Source organism: Pararge aegeria, chromosome 12 (assembly GCF_905163445.1).
Source record: "Pararge aegeria chromosome 12, ilParAegt1.1, whole genome shotgun sequence".
Classification (NCBI taxonomy): Eukaryota; Metazoa; Arthropoda; class Insecta; order Lepidoptera; family Nymphalidae; genus Pararge; species Pararge aegeria.
The window spans coordinates 3,971,792-3,991,976 of NC_053191.1; the positions used below are offsets into that span (position 1 = coordinate 3,971,792).

Consider the following 20,185-nt stretch of genomic DNA (forward strand, 5'->3'; position numbering starts at 1 on the left):
TAAACAATAAATTTGAAAGACGGAATATGTTCATAGGCTTTTTATTATCCAAAGAAAACCAATGGTAATTGTAAAAAAAACCCTAATAAACGCGAATAGAGTATATGGGCAATTGTAAAAACAAACAAACAAGCAAACAGTAAAAATGTAAGCGTCAAAGGTAAAATAATCATCAACATCAAACCAATGCGTCTCCTCTCACAATTAGTGTTGCCCAAATGCAAGAACAAGACGAGACTTAGCCAGTCTTGGTCTTGGTCTTGCGCCAATACACCTGGTCTTGGTCTTGGTTTTGGTCTTGCGCTCCCAGTCTTGGTCTTGGTCTTGGTCTTGCAGCAAGAGTCTTGCAAGTCTTGCAATTACCTATTAGTCTATTACTATTTATTAAAGTTTACTTTAAATCTTAGAAAAACGTATTAGAATTGGAACATTGTGAGCTTGAATTAACATAGCCATAGTAAAGATCAAGCAGATTAATAAATAACTGAAGATTTGATAAGAAATTCGAAAAATCAACTGACCTATATGTCGTTTTCCATGGAAGTAACTGTTTCTTAATAAACATTTATGATTTATAAGCTTACATTTGCTAAAACATGTAAAAAAACAAATTAATTACAATAACTTGACTGTATTTTAAAGAACAATACTTATCTGTCTAGAAAGAGATTGAACCCTCAACTTATAAGAAATTTAATAAAAGAGTTTTACGATTTATCATTTATTTGAATAAAAAATAAAATACAACACAAATCAACAGCTTTATCATTAGGTTATGATACTTTATATCAATTCTTTTGACCAAGAATTAATACAAAGTAACCATCTGGCTGACTCATCACTTAACCTATTTCTATGTTTTCTAATTACTAATGATGCTTTAGAAAATAACCTCTCAGCAGGTACTGAAGTTGCAGGTATTGAGAGAAAATCACGGGCCATTTTCGATAAAATCGGATACTCTGTCTCATGCGTCCTCCACCAATCTAAAATGTCTTCCGAGCTGGCAGTTCTTGGTTTTCTCAGGTACTCCTCCAACTCGTCTATCACTAAGCCTTGAAGACAAGATCCAGATGACGTCGAGGGACATTCATAGAGTTTATCAAAGTCTATTACGTCTTCATCTTCATCACTTTATTGTCTTTTTCTGGTAATTCCAGAGATTTGTTCAGTGAGTGTAGACTTTTATATTCTTCATAAAGTTCATTGAACTTGCGCAGACTTTCTGTTTTAAGTTGCTTCCCCCACATTGTCAGGTCAAAAGTCTGAGCCTTATGCCTTGGGTCTAAAATTAAAGAAGTACAATAAATCCAGTTGCTCTTCTTGTAATGTTTAAGCATTTTGTCTCGAGCTGCTTGGAAAGCTAGAATGAGCCTTTCATCCACTTCAGATCGATTAGGTTTCTCATCTAACTGTTTTACCATGGATTCAATTTTATCTAGCAAGAGATTAAATGATACAATGACTAGCGGTAACGTAACATATTTGTCTCCACCAAGTTTTGTACTTAAAAGTTTAAAGTTTATTAGAAATTTATGTAATTTTTCGAGTACCTGCCATTCATTAGCTGTGATTTGAAAATCATTCAATTCGGTGACAGAACTGCACAATATGTCAATGCCCGCTCTCACTTTTAAACCAAATCCAATCATATCATGTGTGGAATTCCATCTCGTTGGACAGTCAAGAATGGCATTTAGATTTGATGGCACGCCAGCTGCTTCACAAGCAGACTGAAACTTCTTCTTCACTATCTCACTTCTTTTTATTTTACTGGAAATACTGCGTAACTTTGTTACAGATGTACGCGAGTCAGCAATATTTGGTGCAGATTCTTCATCTTCCTCATCCTCAGTTTCGTCTGCATAGTCTTCGTACTGCTGATCTTGCGCGTTAGTGTCAGACTCACAGTGTAATGCTAAGGTCTTTAATAAATCTTGTACACCAAGGTTTAAAATGTGAGCAAAGCACCGGAAATGTTGATTGTCTGAATCAAAGTGTGGCGGCAGCTGTTTGCCCAGTTCATACATAAATTTGGTATTTGCAGTTGCGTTGTCGACCGTGATACCTTGTATTTTATCAATTATGCCATATTCCAATAAACATTCATGGAAAATCGTTGCAATATCTTCCCCAGTATGTCGACCGCGTGATGGTATAAAATCAAGAACTACAGATCGATCCATTCGTTGTCTATATAATGAATAGTAACCCCGTAGTAACTCCTACCAGCAATTGACGTCCACCCATCAATGGTAAACGACATTTTAGATGATAATGGTTGAAGTCGTTCCTTGAGATTCAATTGGAGCTCTTCAAATCGCTCTTTGACTTTCCTTCTAAGTGTAGACCTTTTAGGAAACACCATATTAGGGCAAATACGTCGAAAATATACTTGTGTAGCTTCGTCATCGAAAAATGAGAAGGGAAGATATTTTTTCACCACCCAATCAACTGTAGCTGTCGTGATGTTGTCACTGCTGTTTTCCGACTGAAACAAAACAATAAATCTTGTGTTATTATTTAAAACATACTAGGTTTGAGCGTATAAGAGGAGGAGGTTTGTTGTTGTTAAATCGAGAAAATCGTTAAATTGATATTTGTTATATTAAGGTTGCACTGTACTGTAATTTACCAAAATAAAGTACTTAGTTGTTACTGGCCGATTAAATGAAAATATGGGTGTTTATAAAAAATATTTAAGACGATAATTACATACTTAATATGTCGCACCCCTAGATGAAAACACCACTAACTCAAAAATACTTACGTAAGTTAATGGCGTTTTTGAAAGTATCGCATGAATAGCTACGCGGAGTTAAAATTCTTTTAACTGTTAAAAAAATATTCTTACCTGTCCACTTCTTCCAGCGGTTACTAAAAAGCTTGTGATATCTCCACTTAATTTTGGTTTAACAGGAAGAAATATTTCTGATTCCTTTTTGTGGAAAGACATTAGATGTTTCCTTAAGCCTGAAGTGTTTCTGTTTTTCATTTTTATTTCAATCTTTTTATGTTGGCACAATTTACACAAGGCAGTTTGGGATGCATGAATTATTTCGAAAAACTCCTCAAATTTGCTTTTGGGTCTTTTAGATCTGTGACTCAAACTCTCGTTACTCGGACTAGAATAATTTGAATCTTCGTCACTCATATTAAATTGTACACGTGATACGTTTTTAGAAAACAACGAGAATTAGTAAAAACAATTATTAAGTTAGAATCGAAGCACAGCTCAATTGGAAATGACTGGAATTAAAATAATTCCTTCATTTATAGTACGTTTCCTTGCTTTTTACCGCGCCGCCTCGCCACGTGCCGGCTCTATGAAAAGGATGCCGACGCAAATCGAACGATGCCGCGTGCGGCGTACAAACACACACTAAATATTACCTACTTGTACAGACGCGACCCGTGAATAAAATATATGTAAAGAATTAGTGCCAATCACTATTCTTTACATATAAGTGAATGTTTTGGCGTGCATCTATACTAATATTATAAAGCTGAAGAGTTCGTTTGTATGTTTGATGACAGAAGTTTTAAAATAAATAAATAAATCCTGAACGTCACTATACCTCCAAAGTTACTATTCCTCGTGGACGAAGTCGCGGGCACAGCTAGTAAATACTTACTCTCATCATCTCTCTCAGAGATATTCGAACACTTTTTTGCTATTTTTTCTTGTAAAAACTTAAGAAATATAATGACTAAATGTACAATAATAGTACCTAAGTAATTAGTTTAAAACCATATAAGTAATCAATATTATAATTACTTACTAGAATGAATTATTATGACATCTACTACCTATCCTCACCATTTTATCCTAATCATAATACTACTTGCGTGATCAGTATAATGTATTCATTTTCATTCTAAGCACTCTGAAACTTATTTATTCTTTGGAACACCTGTAGGTACTCTTAAAATTCGAAATTATTTTGCATGAATAGTGTAAAATGTTATGATTTCGGCGCGGCGGCAACGATTGTTTTAGATTTCAAAAGAAGCCGCCGGCGCGTGTATCATAACCATGTACTTCCGAAAAGCGGCAAATTTCTTTAAGAAGTAAGTACAAAACCTTTGATGCCGCATTATCAAAGTGCCGATGGTTAAAACATAACTATGCATGCACTCAGTTTGATTTTAATAGATATTTTTTTATTCGCTATGTTTATGGTATTAGTCGTAATGCGCATAGGTCCAGTTTTTCATATTCTTTGATATAGTTTTTTGCGTCTCATAGAATTCCTAAGCGTACCTACCTACCTATACACCGAACTGTTACACCTAACTACTCCGTGAAATAGCGCTAAGTCCTAGCTGCAAGACGCAAGAGTCTTGCAGGCTATGTCTTGTTCTTGCTCAAGTCTTGCACGGTCAGTCTTGGTCTTGGTCTTGCTAAAAATACGCGGTCTTGTTCTTGGTCTTGGTCTTGCAAAAACGCAAGAACAAGACCAAGACTGCAAGACCAAGACTGAATTTGGGCAACACTACTCACAATGAAAAGGGGCTAAAAATAACATGATATTTGAATAAATATGGTTAAAATAAAACTAAAATGTGGGTAGAATTTAATTTTTAAGGATAAGATTTGAGTTTTATAGATTGTTTTTTTTCTTTTGTTGTTTATTGATATTAATTATAATTGAATATGGATATAAGCATTATTACAACAGCAAGACCGGAATCTCGTATATTCACCATTTTATTTTTGGGAACCCTAAAACTGTCAAGATCATCTTGTTTGTTTCGGCCTGGACGGGTGATTGGCTATAAAATATTAAATATTCGGAAAGGTATTTGCAGATGTTATTGAGATACCCCCAAACGTGTATCTTTAATAAAGGTATAGGCATACTGATACAAATAAGACGCTCGAAAAAGATCTCTCTGTTACACAAGCGACACGTGTTATTTGTCACGACACCGAGCACCAACCGCTAAGACTATTGCATTATTGTTACTTTGTGCAAGCTACTTGCACAAGTAGCTGGAGCAAGCGGCCTTCACATAACTACTATACGCACAAGTTAATGGAGCATTTGGGGCTGAGGCCATTCTCCCTATGCAATTAAGTCATAACGATCGCTCGCAGATAGCCCAGTGGTTAGGACTTCGACTTCTCCTTCGTTGTGTCGAGTTCGAACCCAAGCAAGCACCTCTACCTTTTCTAAGTTATGTGCGTTTATAATACGGCACGGTTCTTTAGACAGACATTATCGAATTATACGTGTCTTTGCAGGGTATGTTTAGAGGCAGACGAAACACCAGCGCAGTAGTAGTCTAAGCTTTTTCTGACAGAGATCGTCCGGGGAAGTACGACCACCATGCTTATTTCTGCCGCTAAGCAGCATTGTCGTAATGTCGTGTTCCGGTCCGACATCAAATAATAAAAAAAAATCGTGATGCTGGAGTGGGCGTGGCAGAACAACGCGAAGTCTACCTGAAATCCCCAGCCACATTCCCGGAGGTCCTTATCAACCTGGGTGGTATGCTAGGCTTCTGGAACGGGTCTGGGAGGCTGGAGTAGCGAGCAACAGCGCGAAATTTCGACGCACACCAAGCGACGTGTTTACGTGCGGAAACCGCCCAGAGGAAAGAAGAAAGAAAAAAAACGTGTGTGCACTTATGTACCCGCGTTAGATGTTATACTTTGGCGTAACAAAATAAATGTCTTTTATTTATTTATTTATTTATTATTTATGTACCATAAATTGTGATTGTGAACATAAGATACATGAAGTGTACAAAGGAAAGCTTATCTCTATAAGAGATCTCTTCCAGCTACCCCAGGATGTGAGTAAGATGATTTAATTGTGGTATAGGTCAAATAAAGGTACAATATATTTCATAACTACTAAGTATATTTAATATATCTAGATAATAACAAAATTCTACATACTAATACAATAACATTCGAATATACTATATATACAAAATACATAAAAATAATATAATAAATATTTATATAATATAAATATAAATATATATCTATAATAAGTAAACAGTGATAAATATACTATAAATATACTATGACAACGATAGATAATGCTCCTTTACATTGTGTTTAAAAGAGTGCACCGATCGGCAGTGTCTAATATGTTCTGGTAGTAAGTTCCAAAGGTGTGTAGCGTGGACGGAGAAAGATTTCTGGAAGAAAATAGTATTATATGAAGGGACATCAAGAGGATTTTTTGACACGCAAGACCGCAAGGGTCTCGTAGGCGGAAGACATAGCTTTATACGCTCACACAAATATCCAGGAGAAGAAGAATTATATAGGATGTTGTAAAGGACAGTTAAAATATGCACATTCCGGCGAAAACGAATTGGCAGCCACTTTAATTGACGACGAAAATCAGAAACGTGATCGAATTTGCGCAATCCGAAGATAAAGCGAATGCACAAATTCTGAAGTCTTTCAAGTTTGTCAAGTAGCTCTTCAGTGGCATCCAAATAGCAGACGTCGGCGTAATCAAGTATTGGTAGCAATAAAGATTGGGCCAACATAATTTTGGTATGAAGCGGAAGAAAATTCTGCAGCCTCCTCAATGAGTGAACGACATAGTGCATACGTTTACTTACCTGGTTTATATGAGCTGACCAAGTTAAATTACTGCCCATTATAAGTCCTAGATTTTTTGAAGTGCACGAATACACAATTGGTATACCGTTATAAGAAATCGGAGGCAAATCATTAAAAGTCACACGACTCCTTAGCTGTCTACTACCAATGATCATAGCCTGTGACTTATTAGGGTTAACTAGTAGGCCGAACGATTCGGCCCAGTCTTTAATTGCATTCAGATCCTCGTTAATAGCAAAAATTGCAGCGTCCAGATCCGTTAAAGTTGCATGCCTATAAAGCTGCAAATCATCAGCGTAAAGATGGTAGTGAGAAGTAAGAATTTTTGTAATTTCGTTAATGAAGACTGTGAAAAGAAGAGGAGAAAGCACGCCACCTTGAGGAACACCAGCGGAGAGGTCAGCCCAGTCAGAAGATGCCTCTTCCGTGCGAATTCTCTGCTGGCGTCCATGAAGATAAGAGTGAAACCAGTTAATCACAGAAGGCGATATGTTAAGAGAGCGAAGAATACCAAGGAGTATATCAAAGTCCACTGAGTTAAACGCATTACTAAAATCCAACAACGTAATAACAGTAAGCTGTTTGTTGTCCATAGCAAACCGAATGTCGTCAGTGACTTTAAGTAGTGCAGTAACTGTACTATGGGAAGGACGGAAACCTGATTGAAAGGGACTTAAAAGATTATTAGTGAAAAGGAAAGAAGACAGTTGTATAAATACAGCATTCTCAATGACTTTTGAAAGTATAGGTAGAATTGAAATAGGCCGAAACTGTGAAAAAGAATTTGGATTAGGAGATTTTGGTAAAGGAATGACATGAGCCATTTTCCAGTCAGTAGGGAAGATCTCATAGGCCAGGGAGAAATTTAGAATGTGGGAGATTATAGGCACTATATGATCCACCACAAGAACTAACATGTCACGGCTCAGGCCATCGCTTCCAATAGCTTTAGTAGAGATAGAAAGAATGCTCTTCTTAACGACGCTCTCTGTGATTTCATGGAAACTAAAAGATTCGCACAAAGATGGGGTGAAATTGGATAATTTCTGTAGAGTTAAATTTTTTTTTGAATCAGAAAGCGTAACAGGAGGAGTAGAAAAATGAGTATTTAGTGCATTTAGGTCAAATGGAATATTAGACGTGTTTCGAAATTTACCCACACCTAAGGACTTAAGAAATCTCCATTTCTCAGTAGTAGAAGAGTTTTCAATTGAAGAGTGAATATAGCGGCGCTTTGCATCTCTACACATCCTGTTGCATAGATTACGCAACCTTTTATAGGAAGCAACGTTATCAACCGTCGGATCTTTCTTGCATTTTGCCTTAGCTTTATTACGCTTAGCCATCAACTTCTTGATTGTGTCAGTGAGCCAGGGTGCTGGTAAGTGCTTAATAGTAACAGGTCTAACTGGAGCATGACTGTCAAATAAACCGATAAGAATTGAAGCAAAAAGTTTGACTTTGACATTGATATCTGTAGCCTCGTATACACTAGTCCAATCAATATTCGACGCATCTTTATTTAGCTGTTCAATATTGATTTTCTTGAAATTACGCTGCAAAATAACCTTATGCTTTCGTTTTGGAGAACGCAAATTATAGCGAAGAAACAGAAGATCATGATAGGAGAAAGGTGCGGTGAGCTGTCCGTGTGCAAGAACCTTCTGAGGGTTGGAGCTAATTATCAGATCAAGAAGAGAGGGATCAAAGTTAGGTGGGAAGTGAGTTTCTGAGAGAGGAAGGATATCTAAGTTGATAGAAGACACTAACGATCTTAATTTTTGAGACCTACTATCATTCTTTAGGAGACACGTATTAAAGTCACCCATTATGATAATGTCAGTGTACGAAGGAGTAAGATTTTCTAGGAGCTGTTCAAACGAAACGAAATAGTTGATAGTAGAAGAAGGGATATATACCACACCTAGAAGAAGATTTGAGTTATGAACACAGATTTCGAGAAAAAGATGCTCTAGACTACCAGAGTAAGCAGATGGGGATCGACTAATAACTTTAAAAGGTAGATTGTTTCGGAGATAGATGCAAACACCGCCACCTCCTTTGCCAGTTCGATCGTTGCGTATCAGTGTAAAATCGGGTAGAGTAAAAAGTTCAGAGGAAAGAGATGGTTTCAACCAGGACTCCGAGACGAGAATGCCATCAACCAGGACGCCGCTAAAAGATGCCAGAAAATCAGAGTAATGAGCTGGAATGCTTTGTGCATTTATATGAACAAAATTAAGACAGCGTGAATCAGAAATAAAAATTGAGTTTAGTTTACGATCAAGGGAGAAGCTATCATCAGAAGATAAACTGCTCGTGACACTTTGGAACTCATCAGAGGAAGAGCATGAAAAATATTCGTCATCATAGGCCGACAGTATATCACACATAGTATGATGCTAAATAAAAGAAAAGTAATAATAATATTAATAATAAAAATAAATATATAAAGATATATATTATTATCAAAATACTCTAATAAAAAATATAATTATAGGTAAACCAGTTAATATCAAAAATAAATACAATAATAATAAAACAAACTTTATCAAAAACAACTTACCCACATTCACTGGCACATTTAGAAGGAGATCATCAAGGAAAACAATAATACTTTTAATTACAACTAACACAGCAAGTAACAATCCGTAACGCAACATGTAAGAATCATCAGTGTTTATATCCTCATTGGAAAACATGCTGAACACTGCTTGACAATATTATTAAATAACTGACAGATGACAGACGATTCGCGACAGCGACACTGACAACCAATTGTGGAACAATGTCAGAGTAAACTATTTTTATAAAAGTGGCAACAACAATTAAACTAACACTATTAATAATTAAAATACCGTCAAAATCATAGTCAATACAAAAAAGTGGATGCCGATGCCTAGTGGCGATAACCCGGCTGAGTTAAAATATCACTAACAATCACAGGCAAAAACTTCACTTAGCCAATGTTTTAACATTACGACGCACTCTTGTGGTCTTCTGTTCCTGTGAAGATTGCAGAACAGAGGGATATTTAACTCTCAGCAAGTCCAGCTCCGACATGGAAACGATTTTCGCCCGAGTTTTATCTGGCAACGCTATAATGATGGTGCCATCAGCAGTCCAGCAACTTCTCAAGCCGAAGTGTTTCCTGGCAGAGATGAATACTTCTTGCCTCGGCTTAGTTAGAAACTCTGAAATCGTTATACCTGAACCCTTAAGAGCCGTCTTAGAGATCCACACAGCATTTCTGCTCTTTAAACCAGTAAATCGAACAAGAATGGGCCTGGGCTTATCTTTCTTCATGCCTAAACGATGACAAACATCAACACACATGTGATCCACACTGGTTAACTTTAATTGGTCTCTGAGTATAGAGATTATCTTGTTATCCAACTGCTCGCTGTTGTCTTCAGGGATGCCATGAAATAGAAGAATCTTTCTGCGTGAGTCCGCTTCATGGTTGTCAAACCCCAGCAGAAGGAGCTTCAATTGCTGTTGCAGCATTGATAGAGAGTTGCATACCATGGACTTAAAATCAGCATAGTCGGCGGCCAATGAAGCAAGATCATTGAAATTGTTCACATTACCAGTGGGTTTTGCTCCAGATTGTTGTGCTAGTGCTTTGTCAAAACGGTTCATTCTCTCTTCAACCATTTTTGCAATGTCATCCATGCCTTTTGCTAGTTGACTATGTAAATCCATTATTGTTGTTATTTGATGTTAAAAGTGAGGGGAAATAATTGTGCCGAATGATGCAGGTAATTATTAAAGCATTTAGAGGTGAAATAAGTGTTTAATTACTGTAAAAATACTTAAAAATGCTTAAAAACAGAGGACACTAATACTTTTCAAAAATTTCAACTTTCGCCTCATTCTAGAAAAAACGAAACTAACAATAGGAAAAAGATATTTCATACATTGAAAGTTTATTATAACACTATCTAGTTAAATAAAATTTATTTAAATATCACAAAAAAATATTTCTACATAATAATTAAAGAAATGGACATAATAAACATAGTTAAATTTGGAACACTAATAGACAGTTAGCTATCGGAAAACCAAGTTCTTTCAACATTAAAATTTGAGATTTTTGTACAAATGAATCAATTATATCACCGGAATGAGCCCGCAGACTTTGACAATTGTAAGTGTACACTGTCAAACCTTATAGCTAACCGTGTGCGCGCGCATCGTAAAAATTTTCTCTCATAATTTTTCCCTAACGAGCCAAAAGAAGTATCGAAAGAGCCTTCAGGAACGAGCGTAGGTAGATGGATTATGGATTATATACGAATCTTCAAAGCACAAGAAGAAGAAGAAGTAGAAGAATGAACAATACTTCCTTTTACAATCCCATCGTTCGCATGTGCCGCCTTTATAATGATTTAGTATCAAGTAATCATAATATTGACATTTTTAACAAAAGGATAAATATTTTTAAAAATCAAATTATTAAGCACCTTATTTATTATTACCACATAATCTTTAGGGAAATAATATATATATTATTATTTAAGTGTTTCTTTTTTGTTTCAACTTTAATTTTATCTTTACTTTCTGTTTAATTTAATTCCAAGTTGTGTACACATTTTGGGTTGTAGCTTAGAACAAAACTTGTTATTACTTATATTTAGATCTACTTTTAGTTATTACCTGTTTTGTGTACCTAATAACAATAAACAATAAACAATAAAGAAGAATTAGAAGAAGAAGACTCAACGCATTCGAATGATTTGTACAACTAGGATAAGCTACCATCCATTTTTGATCAAAAACAGCTGTTTAAACAATTTGTAGACCTTTTTAATGACTGGTTCTTGTTGTATTATAACAATGTATTATGTAATGTGTGTTTTTCCAACGGTGTTGGCAAAGATGTTATTCAGCCTCTATTTTTACTTAACAAAAAAGAGATAATATTTAGTGTCATCTTGAAGTGGTATTTCCCGATAAATACTTCAGTTTAAAGATATGAACGTTCGTTTACCCCAAATACTATTTATTTAATATCTTACGCTAGAACAACTAACCTGCTAAAGAGTTGGAACGCGGCATGTTATCAAAATTTTAAATATATATATAATATACATATAGTTCAAAAGTGGTAGTGCTAAGAATTTGGGCGATTTCAAGGTAAATAAATTTTAAACGTATGTAAATATAGAAATATTACTACTAGCCGTTATCAGCCATGTTACTAAGAAGTTTTCGAAAATAGGTATAGCTGGCAGCATCCCCGTCTTCGCCTGTGTAAAACTTCTGATAAGTATTTTTTCCTATTTAAACATGCGTGTATCAGTCTTTATAATTATAAACCACAAACGTATGCCCACCCGCGTTATTGCTTCGTTTTCATTAACGGGTCGTAGCATGATTTTTAAGAGCGTATATATATAACCTTTCTTAAGAATAAAGTTATGTAATGCGTAAAAAATAGTCAAAATCGACACGTAGTTCCAGAGAATATTGCGCTTAAACAATAAATCAAATCAAATATTTTATTTCACAGTAGGTAACACACAGTGGTCACACACATGTGTCATTATTTCCATAACATGAATTACTTAAATTGGTTAAAACAATTGTAATTAAGTATAAAAATAATAAAAAATATAAAAACCCTTTAAGCTTTAATTAAAGTATATTTTGCTAAATTGATAACCAATTTAACGAATGTACAGATTCATCATCATAGTCACCAACCCATTACCGGCCCACTACAGAGCACGGGTCTCCGCCCACAATGAAAAGGGGCCGTAGTCCACCACGCTGGCTCAGTGCGGATTGGTGGACTCCACACACCTTTGAGAACATTATGTAGATCTCTCAGGCATGCAGGTTTCCTCACGATATTTTCCTTCACCGTTGAAGCAAGTAATATTATAATTTACTTAAAACGCACATAACTTAGAAACGTTACAGGTGCGTGATGAGATTTGAACTCGACCCCCAGGAAGTCAAGTCAAGCTCCTACACCATTTAATTTTTAGTTTTCAAGAATTAATAATTAAAAGTAAAATTAATTCATAGCCTATGTTCTTGACATTGTGTTTACAGTTATTATGATATAAATACGGGAGTATTTACGATACACTTTAGTCTTGCGCGAGATTCAGATGGTGCAAAGATACCTCCCACCGTCTTAGTCATTATCATAACTCATGACATTAGACGGTTCTGCTTTTCAGATATCGTCGGTATTTTTCAATGATGTTACGGTACGGACTATTATTGTGCGCTTACGCATATCTAGTATCAGTGATGAGTGAACCGTTATCCAGGACTGTGACTTTAGATCAAGGCCCTGTAAAGGGATATATGGCACCTGAAGGAGACGTTTATGTTTTTTATGGAATACCATACGCCACAGCACCGACAGGGACTCAAAAGTTCAGGGTGAGACTTTACTCTTATATTGAAAACATCGAATCATAGTAGTCTGAAATGGTCTTTATTATAGTTTTCCTAATGTTATAAAGTAAACTAATCTATAACACTGATTGATATGGAATTACTGTAATCCGTTACGAAGTTCTGTCCTCTATCTTTTAATCAAATCCACATCATAGTAACATGCAACAACAGTAGATATCGTAGTAACATTGCCAAAAAGAATTGATAATCTTATTACCTGACCACTATATGGCACAAGTCTGCTCACAGAATGAGGTGGGTGTAGGCCGTAGTATACCGCGCTGGCGCAGTGAGTATTGGTAGAGTATTTTATTTGGAATAAAAACAACACATAGCAATTAAGATATAAAGTACACGTTACACAAAAACTTACCATTGACAACTTAAACTATATTAAAAAAAAAAAAGGATCTTAAAATTAGCTTTTAAATTATTTAACAAAATAAATTTAAATAAGCTAAAAACAAACAAATATAGTTCCATGTTGGCAGTGAAATATCTGTGGTGTTGTTTCTCCCAAACAGAGTATCGCCTCAGCGTTATGCATGTCGCAGAAGTTCACACGCCCTTGAAATCATTATGGAGTTCACTCGGGCATGCATGTATCCTGACGAGATTTCCTTTACGTAAAAACAAGTGAAATTTAATTGTCATAACTCCGAAATGTGTCGGTGCGTCTCAATTTGGTCCCTACGAAGCGGGGTCTCAAGTACTAGGTTTTCATCTCGCTTGTATTATTTACAGCCACCTCTTCCTCCTCCATCTTGGACGGAAACAATTGAAGCGGTTGAAACAAACATCATATGCCCACAAAATCTTGCCCTTAGGAATTATACAGGAGACATTAAAATGCAAGAAGACTGCTTGATTGCCAATGTATACGTACCCGACTCAGAAGTAACTAATTTACCCGTGGTTGTGTATGTTCACGGAGGATTGTATCAATTCGGATATGGTACTATAAGAACACCAATACATATGGTTAAGAGTAAAAAATTAATAGTTGTGAACTTCAACTATCGTGTCGGAGCTCACGGCTTACTCTGTCTTGGTACGAAAGATGTACCTGGTAATGCTGGTATGAAAGATCAAGTTGCACTTCTGCGATGGGTGCATAATAATATTGCTCAGTTTGGTGGCAACCCTAATGATGTAACTATCAATGGATGCAGTGCTGGAGGTTCCTCGGTTGACCTAATGATGTTGTCAAAGATCACAAGGGGGTTATTTCACAAAGTTATACCGGAAAGTGGATCTAACACTGCCTCGTTTAGTATACAGCTAGATCCTATTGCAAATGCAAAAATGATTTTAAAAGAATTGAATGTGCATGTTGAAGATTTTCATGCTTTAGAAAATTTCTATAAGACAGCACCGTACGAGATGTTATACAAGGTTGATGTAAGGCAAAGAATAGACACTTCTACTGTTTTTGCACCCTGCATTGAACGGGATATCGGTGAGGAAATGTTCCTCGATGATCATCCAGTAAACATATTAAAAAGTGGTGATTATCCCAAATTGCCAATGTTGTATGGAATAACTGAAATGGAAGGTATTTACAGAATGAATAATTTTGATATTTGGAAAGATCAAATGAATGAAAACTTTGCTGATTTTCTACCGGAGAATTTAAAATTCACATCCGAAGAAGAAAGAAGAGAAGTAGCCCAAAAACTTAAACAATTTTATTTTGGAGATGAACCAATAAGTGAAAAAAACGCATTAGATTATGTTATATTTTTTACGGATGTAATGTTTGGTTATGGGACAGCAAAAAATGTTAAAATGCAAGTGGATGCTGGTAATGACCAAATATATTTGTACGAATATTCGTTTGTCGATGACAGTGATGATTTTATTCCTTACACTAATATTCGCGGGGCTACTCATTGCGCACAAGCACGTGCACTAATGGATCTAAACAATGAAAGTGAGCTCTCACAAGAATACAAAGATTTTAAGACAATAATGAGGGAGCTTTGGATAAATTTTATTACAACAGGGTACGTTTTCTTATGTATGACTAGGCTGATATAAGTTAAGTATTATATGAAACAAATTAAAATGTAAGTTTCTTTCACAGAAAACCAGTTCCGGAGGGTTCGAAATATCCAGCCTGGCCACCAGTAGGACAAAATCGATCCCCTTATATGTCTCTTAGTAGTAATCTTGAACTGAAGAGTCAGTTCCTTGGAAATCGTGCTCCATTTTGGGATGAAATATATGACAAACATTTTAAAATTCCTTTGAAGCCTTAACGTTTTTAGTTCTGAATTTTTTTATACTATTTTATACCAATTGTATTAAACCAATTGTTTAAAAAAATTATATAAATTATGCTCTAATTTATGAAATGATTTGTTTTAATTGCAATATGAAATGAGTTGTTGTTTGAATCTCTGGAACTACCAGTTAAATTAGAAAAATATTAATAATTATTAATATTATTTGCATTTGATAGTGTGTTGTGATATTACTATTGAAATTTTCACAATTTAATTAACGATTGGAAGACCGTTTACAAAAAACATAAAAATGAAGTTTAACCAACAAAATAATTTCTACTTTGTAATAAATAACGCATCATTATATAACAAATCCCCATATACAAGTAACTCAATTAGAAGTTATTAATAAGTAAACAATACTTTATATTGACAGACTGACTAACAACTTATGCCTGAATGCAGAAATTAAAAATATTGAGAGATTTTATTTATCCTGACCCCAAGACACGTGATATCCTAGTTTTGGGGTCCAGGGTAATTTTAGAAAAAAACATTGTACTTTTAAGCAAATAAAAACTTTTTATTATTATTAATTATCCTAGAGGAAACTACTTTTTTAAATTCTTCTTTTATTCTCTTAAAGAGAGTTAAAGAGGGGAAGGAATGATGTATTAGAGCCCATTTTATAAGTCATATTTATGAAACTGTTGGTATTTGGACGTGGGATTAAAAAATTAGAAAGACTTATTATGTTTCTTTGGAAATACATTTTGTAATTCACCAATGAATATTTGATGAAAGTTTTTAATTTTCTTTTTTTTAAATTATTATTTCGACTTTCGGTTGAAAATAAAGAATCTCTTCTGTAGGAATAAATAGGGAAATTAAAGTTTAAAATTTCAAATGATTGTATATTATTCATTAACTTTGCCTGTAGCTTGCTCTCTGTCATCAGGCATAGGTAGACACCGCGGGAAAATATCCTTATCGGGGGAATATCAGAAATTCTACGCTGACGAAGTTGGGTGCACGCGCTAGTTTACAAACTTCGGGGAAGAGATCTTCTTACTAGATATTTCATTCGCCATGACTAGCTCTGCCTTTACTCATTACGATTAGAACGAGCGTCATACCATCAGGTCTCTTTCCGTGCTATTTAATAGATGAGTAGCTTAAAATCATATTCCCTGCAAGTTTTATATAAACAAAAAGCGATTACTTAATTTTTTGTAACCTGATGACATTTCAATCATTAAAGATTATATCCTTTGTATATAGCCAAATTTGTTATTTTGGTTCCTATCTTTGTACTTATCAAATTGTATTTTGGCATCTTGATCTTAATAATATTTTGATTATACTATCAGAATATATTGACGTTATTGTCAATACTTATAAAGGAGATCGATATAGATCTGTGGTTGTGTTATTTCAATACACATTAACTCGACAGATTCGTGGTAAGTAGGTTACTTGGATCTACTATTTGAACTAAGTTAGTGTTTTTTGTGATTACTTTTATTATTATAATTGATATATATATATATATATAGATTATTGTTTCTCGTGATTTTCACTTTCTCGACTTCCTGTGTCGGCTGATAAAATTTCCCGTCCCAGAGCTCGCAGGAAAAAATATATCTATTCTATGTATGGGGCTTATTATTATTATTGATATAATATTGTTCAAAGTTATTATAAGGAAGCTAAATTTATACGTATAAAAAACTTGTAACTCTGGATGATTTCGGATTTATTTTTCGTAAATTATAATCGGGGCAACTTAGATATCGTTTAAGAACTCACAACATATATTTATTTAATTTTTGTCAGTTTGCGCATCACGCGGAAAATGCTTAACAAATTTATATGTAATTTGATAGATTTTGCGTATAGGTGATACTCCGGGTTCATATTTACTTTTGATCCCGAAAATCAAAAAAGTTCAAAAATTCAAAATAACTCTGTCATATCTAAATCTGTTTTTATTGAAAATATTATATCATCAGCTTCGCCTAAATTTCGTAAAGATCTTGTGAAAATCTACAGATATACAGGACAAAAGTCTTCAGAAGACAGTCTAAATACATAAGTTTACCTAATACGTACACATATGCCATATATATGACAGCTAGTATCATAATATTAGTAGTAAACATTTTAATAAAGGTATATTTTTTAAATAAAGTTTTATTAATAATTAATGTGATAAGATTTTTCTTTTAATTTGTACGAATCTTCTGCTTTATCTGGGTTTTTTTCAGTGACTTAGGCAGCCTCATGTAATGTAATTGTTTTTAATTTTAGAAAATATACATATCAGCTATGTGGTTGCATGTGCTAGCTATATGCGCATGCGCAGTCATTGTGTCAGGACGAAGTACTCCAGACTCGCTACTTGTAAACATCGAGCAAGGACCCGTACTAGGATACAAGCCAGCTCAAGGAGGTCTTTATGTATTTTATAATATACCATATGCAACAGCACCAACAGGACTATCAAAGTTCAGGGTGAGAAATTTTATAATTATCATTAATATAATTTAGTACATTTAATCTTTTAGAATTATTCTAAACTATTATTCCATTTTATTCAGCCTCCTCTACCACCACCAACATGGACCAAGCCATTTGAAGCAGTTCAAAGAAAAATTATTATGTGTCCACAAGGTATGCCTGGATGGACCAATCAGGATAACCGTATTCTAATGCAAGAAGACTGTTTAATAGCTAATGTGTACGTTCCTGACACGAATGCAAAAAACCTGCCTGTTGTTGTATACGTTCATGGAGGAGCGTACCAGCTCGGACACGGTACAGAGATGGAACCAACAACCCTGGTCAGAACAAAAAAAATAGTAGCTGTCAATTTTAATTATCGCGTCGGGGCTCATGGCTTACTTTGCCTCGGTACTAAGAGAATACCTGGCAATGCCGGCATGAAAGATCAGGTGGCATTACTTCGATGGGTGAAAAAAAATATTGGACAATTTGGTGGCAATCCAAATGATGTTACTATTGATGGGTGGAGCGCAGGAGCTTCATCAGTTGATTTGGTGATGCTTTCAAAGATGGCAACTGGACTATTTCACAAAGTTATACCGGAAAGTGGTTCAAATACCGCCTCATTTAGTGTTCAAATTGATCCCTTAACAAACGCAAAAAATGTGGCAAAGGAATTAAAATTTAGTGACGTTGATAATTTAGATGCTTTAGAAAAATTCTTCATCAATGCACCAATCGCATCACTATGGTCTATTAATGTAATTAGCAGTAAAAATCATTCCGTGATATTTGCTCCATGTATTGAACGGGATTTAGGAGAGGAAATGTTTCTCGATGACCATCCAGTAAATATTTTAAAAAGTGGCGACTATCCCAAAGTACCAATGCTTTATGGAATAGCCGAAATGGAAGGTATTTTTCGTACAGGATTTTTCAGATTCTGGAGAGATACAATGAATGAAAGATTTTCTGACTTTTTCCCAGAAGATTTACAATTTGCAAATGAAAATGAGAAAAATGAAGTGGCCCGTAAAGTTAAACAATTTTACTTTGGCAATGAGCCTATCAGTGAAAATAATGTTTTGTCTTATGTAGACTACTTCACAGATGCAATGTTCGGATATGGTACAGCAAAGGCTGTGCAGTTGCAAGTGGAAGCTGGTAATGACCAAATATATTTATATAAATATGGATTCACTGATGAGAGTGAAAATTATATTATACACACAAATGTTAGAGGTGCTACACATTGCGCTCAAACAATAGCTGTAATGGACCAAGGAGATGAAAGTAAACTCTCTGTAGAATACCAAAGGATGAAGGCCGTAGTGAGAGACCTGTGGGGAAACTTTATAACGACTGGGTAAGAAATTGCAATCTACTATTTTTTTACTGATTTTTTTTGTGTATTCTTAGTAGACTAGACTAGACTCTTTCTTGGATCTAGACGCAGTACATACTCAGATTAGGTAAATAAACAACGTTAATAATTTTTGTATATATTTTTCAGAAAACCAGTTCCTGATGGTTCTTTATATCTAACATGGCCCCCAGTAGGAGTAGATCGTGAGCCTTACATGTACCTAAACAGCACTTTGGAATTAAGAACTTCATTCCTCGGTGATCGTGCTCGACTCTGGAATGACATCTATAGCAAACATTTTAGGTCTCCAATACCACCAACTGCTTAGATAAAAAATTACTAACTGTATTCGGTTGATCGTAAGACAAAACATTTTAATAAAGATGTAAGAAGATATATTTTGTTGTTTAATTTTATAGGTTACTAGCGTACCCAGCCTTTTTCGCGGGCTATACTTTTCTTTATTTTATTTAAACAATAAACTTACATCATTAAATTTTTAATTTAAGTCTTATTATATATTAAATCATTTATTTCTCTCCGTATTCATTCTCTTCTATTCTCTTCTCGAGCGGGTGAAGATCATTATCTACACCCATGTACACCCAACAATAGAATATCATCATAGTAAATAAAAGCTGTATTTGACAGTTTGACAGTTCAAAAATAGGAGTGCTCCGATCGTCACCAAACTTTACAGGATTACTCGCCGGATCAATCCGGAGATTCTCTGAAAGTTTTATTGAAATCGGTCCAGCCGTTTCGGAGCCTATACGGAACATACCTACACACTTTCTCTTTTATATATATTATATATAGATATCAACAATAACTTGCACTTGGCTTGCACCTTCTAATAATTTTATGAATATATACGTTATCCATATCCAAAATACTTATAAGTTAATAAGAAAAAAAAAAAATAACTTTGGTTTTAACTAGCCCATATTATAAGTATTGATGTAATAAGTGTGTATAGGTTTTGACAGATTATGTGCCAATTCTGTCGCACACACATAAATTCTTTTCTTTTGTCCTGAATAGAATATTAATACCTAAAATCATGGCATCCCT

At 34.8% G+C, this 20,185-nt stretch overlaps 2 protein-coding genes across 2 annotated transcripts; both read left to right on the forward strand.

The window, feature by feature from the left end:
* The first annotated feature begins 12,715 nt into the window (after nucleotides 1-12,715).
* On the forward strand, nucleotides 12,716-15,273 carry LOC120628445 (esterase FE4-like). The gene is made up of 3 exons (XM_039896821.1): nucleotides 12,716-12,994; nucleotides 13,757-15,018; nucleotides 15,099-15,273. Exons 1-3 carry the CDS (start codon nucleotides 12,806-12,808, stop codon nucleotides 15,271-15,273), a joined length of 1,626 nt encoding a protein of 541 aa, XP_039752755.1. The 5' UTR covers nucleotides 12,716-12,805.
* Nucleotides 15,274-17,568: 2,295 nt separating this feature from the next.
* LOC120627896 (esterase FE4-like) lies at nucleotides 17,569-19,439 on the forward strand. Its single transcript, XM_039896017.1, has 3 exons — nucleotides 17,569-17,754; nucleotides 17,841-19,111; nucleotides 19,259-19,439. The coding sequence occupies exons 1-3, from the start codon at nucleotides 17,569-17,571 to the stop codon at nucleotides 19,437-19,439; spliced, it is 1,638 nt and encodes a 545-aa protein (XP_039751951.1).
* The last annotated feature ends 746 nt before the right edge of the window (nucleotides 19,440-20,185 follow it).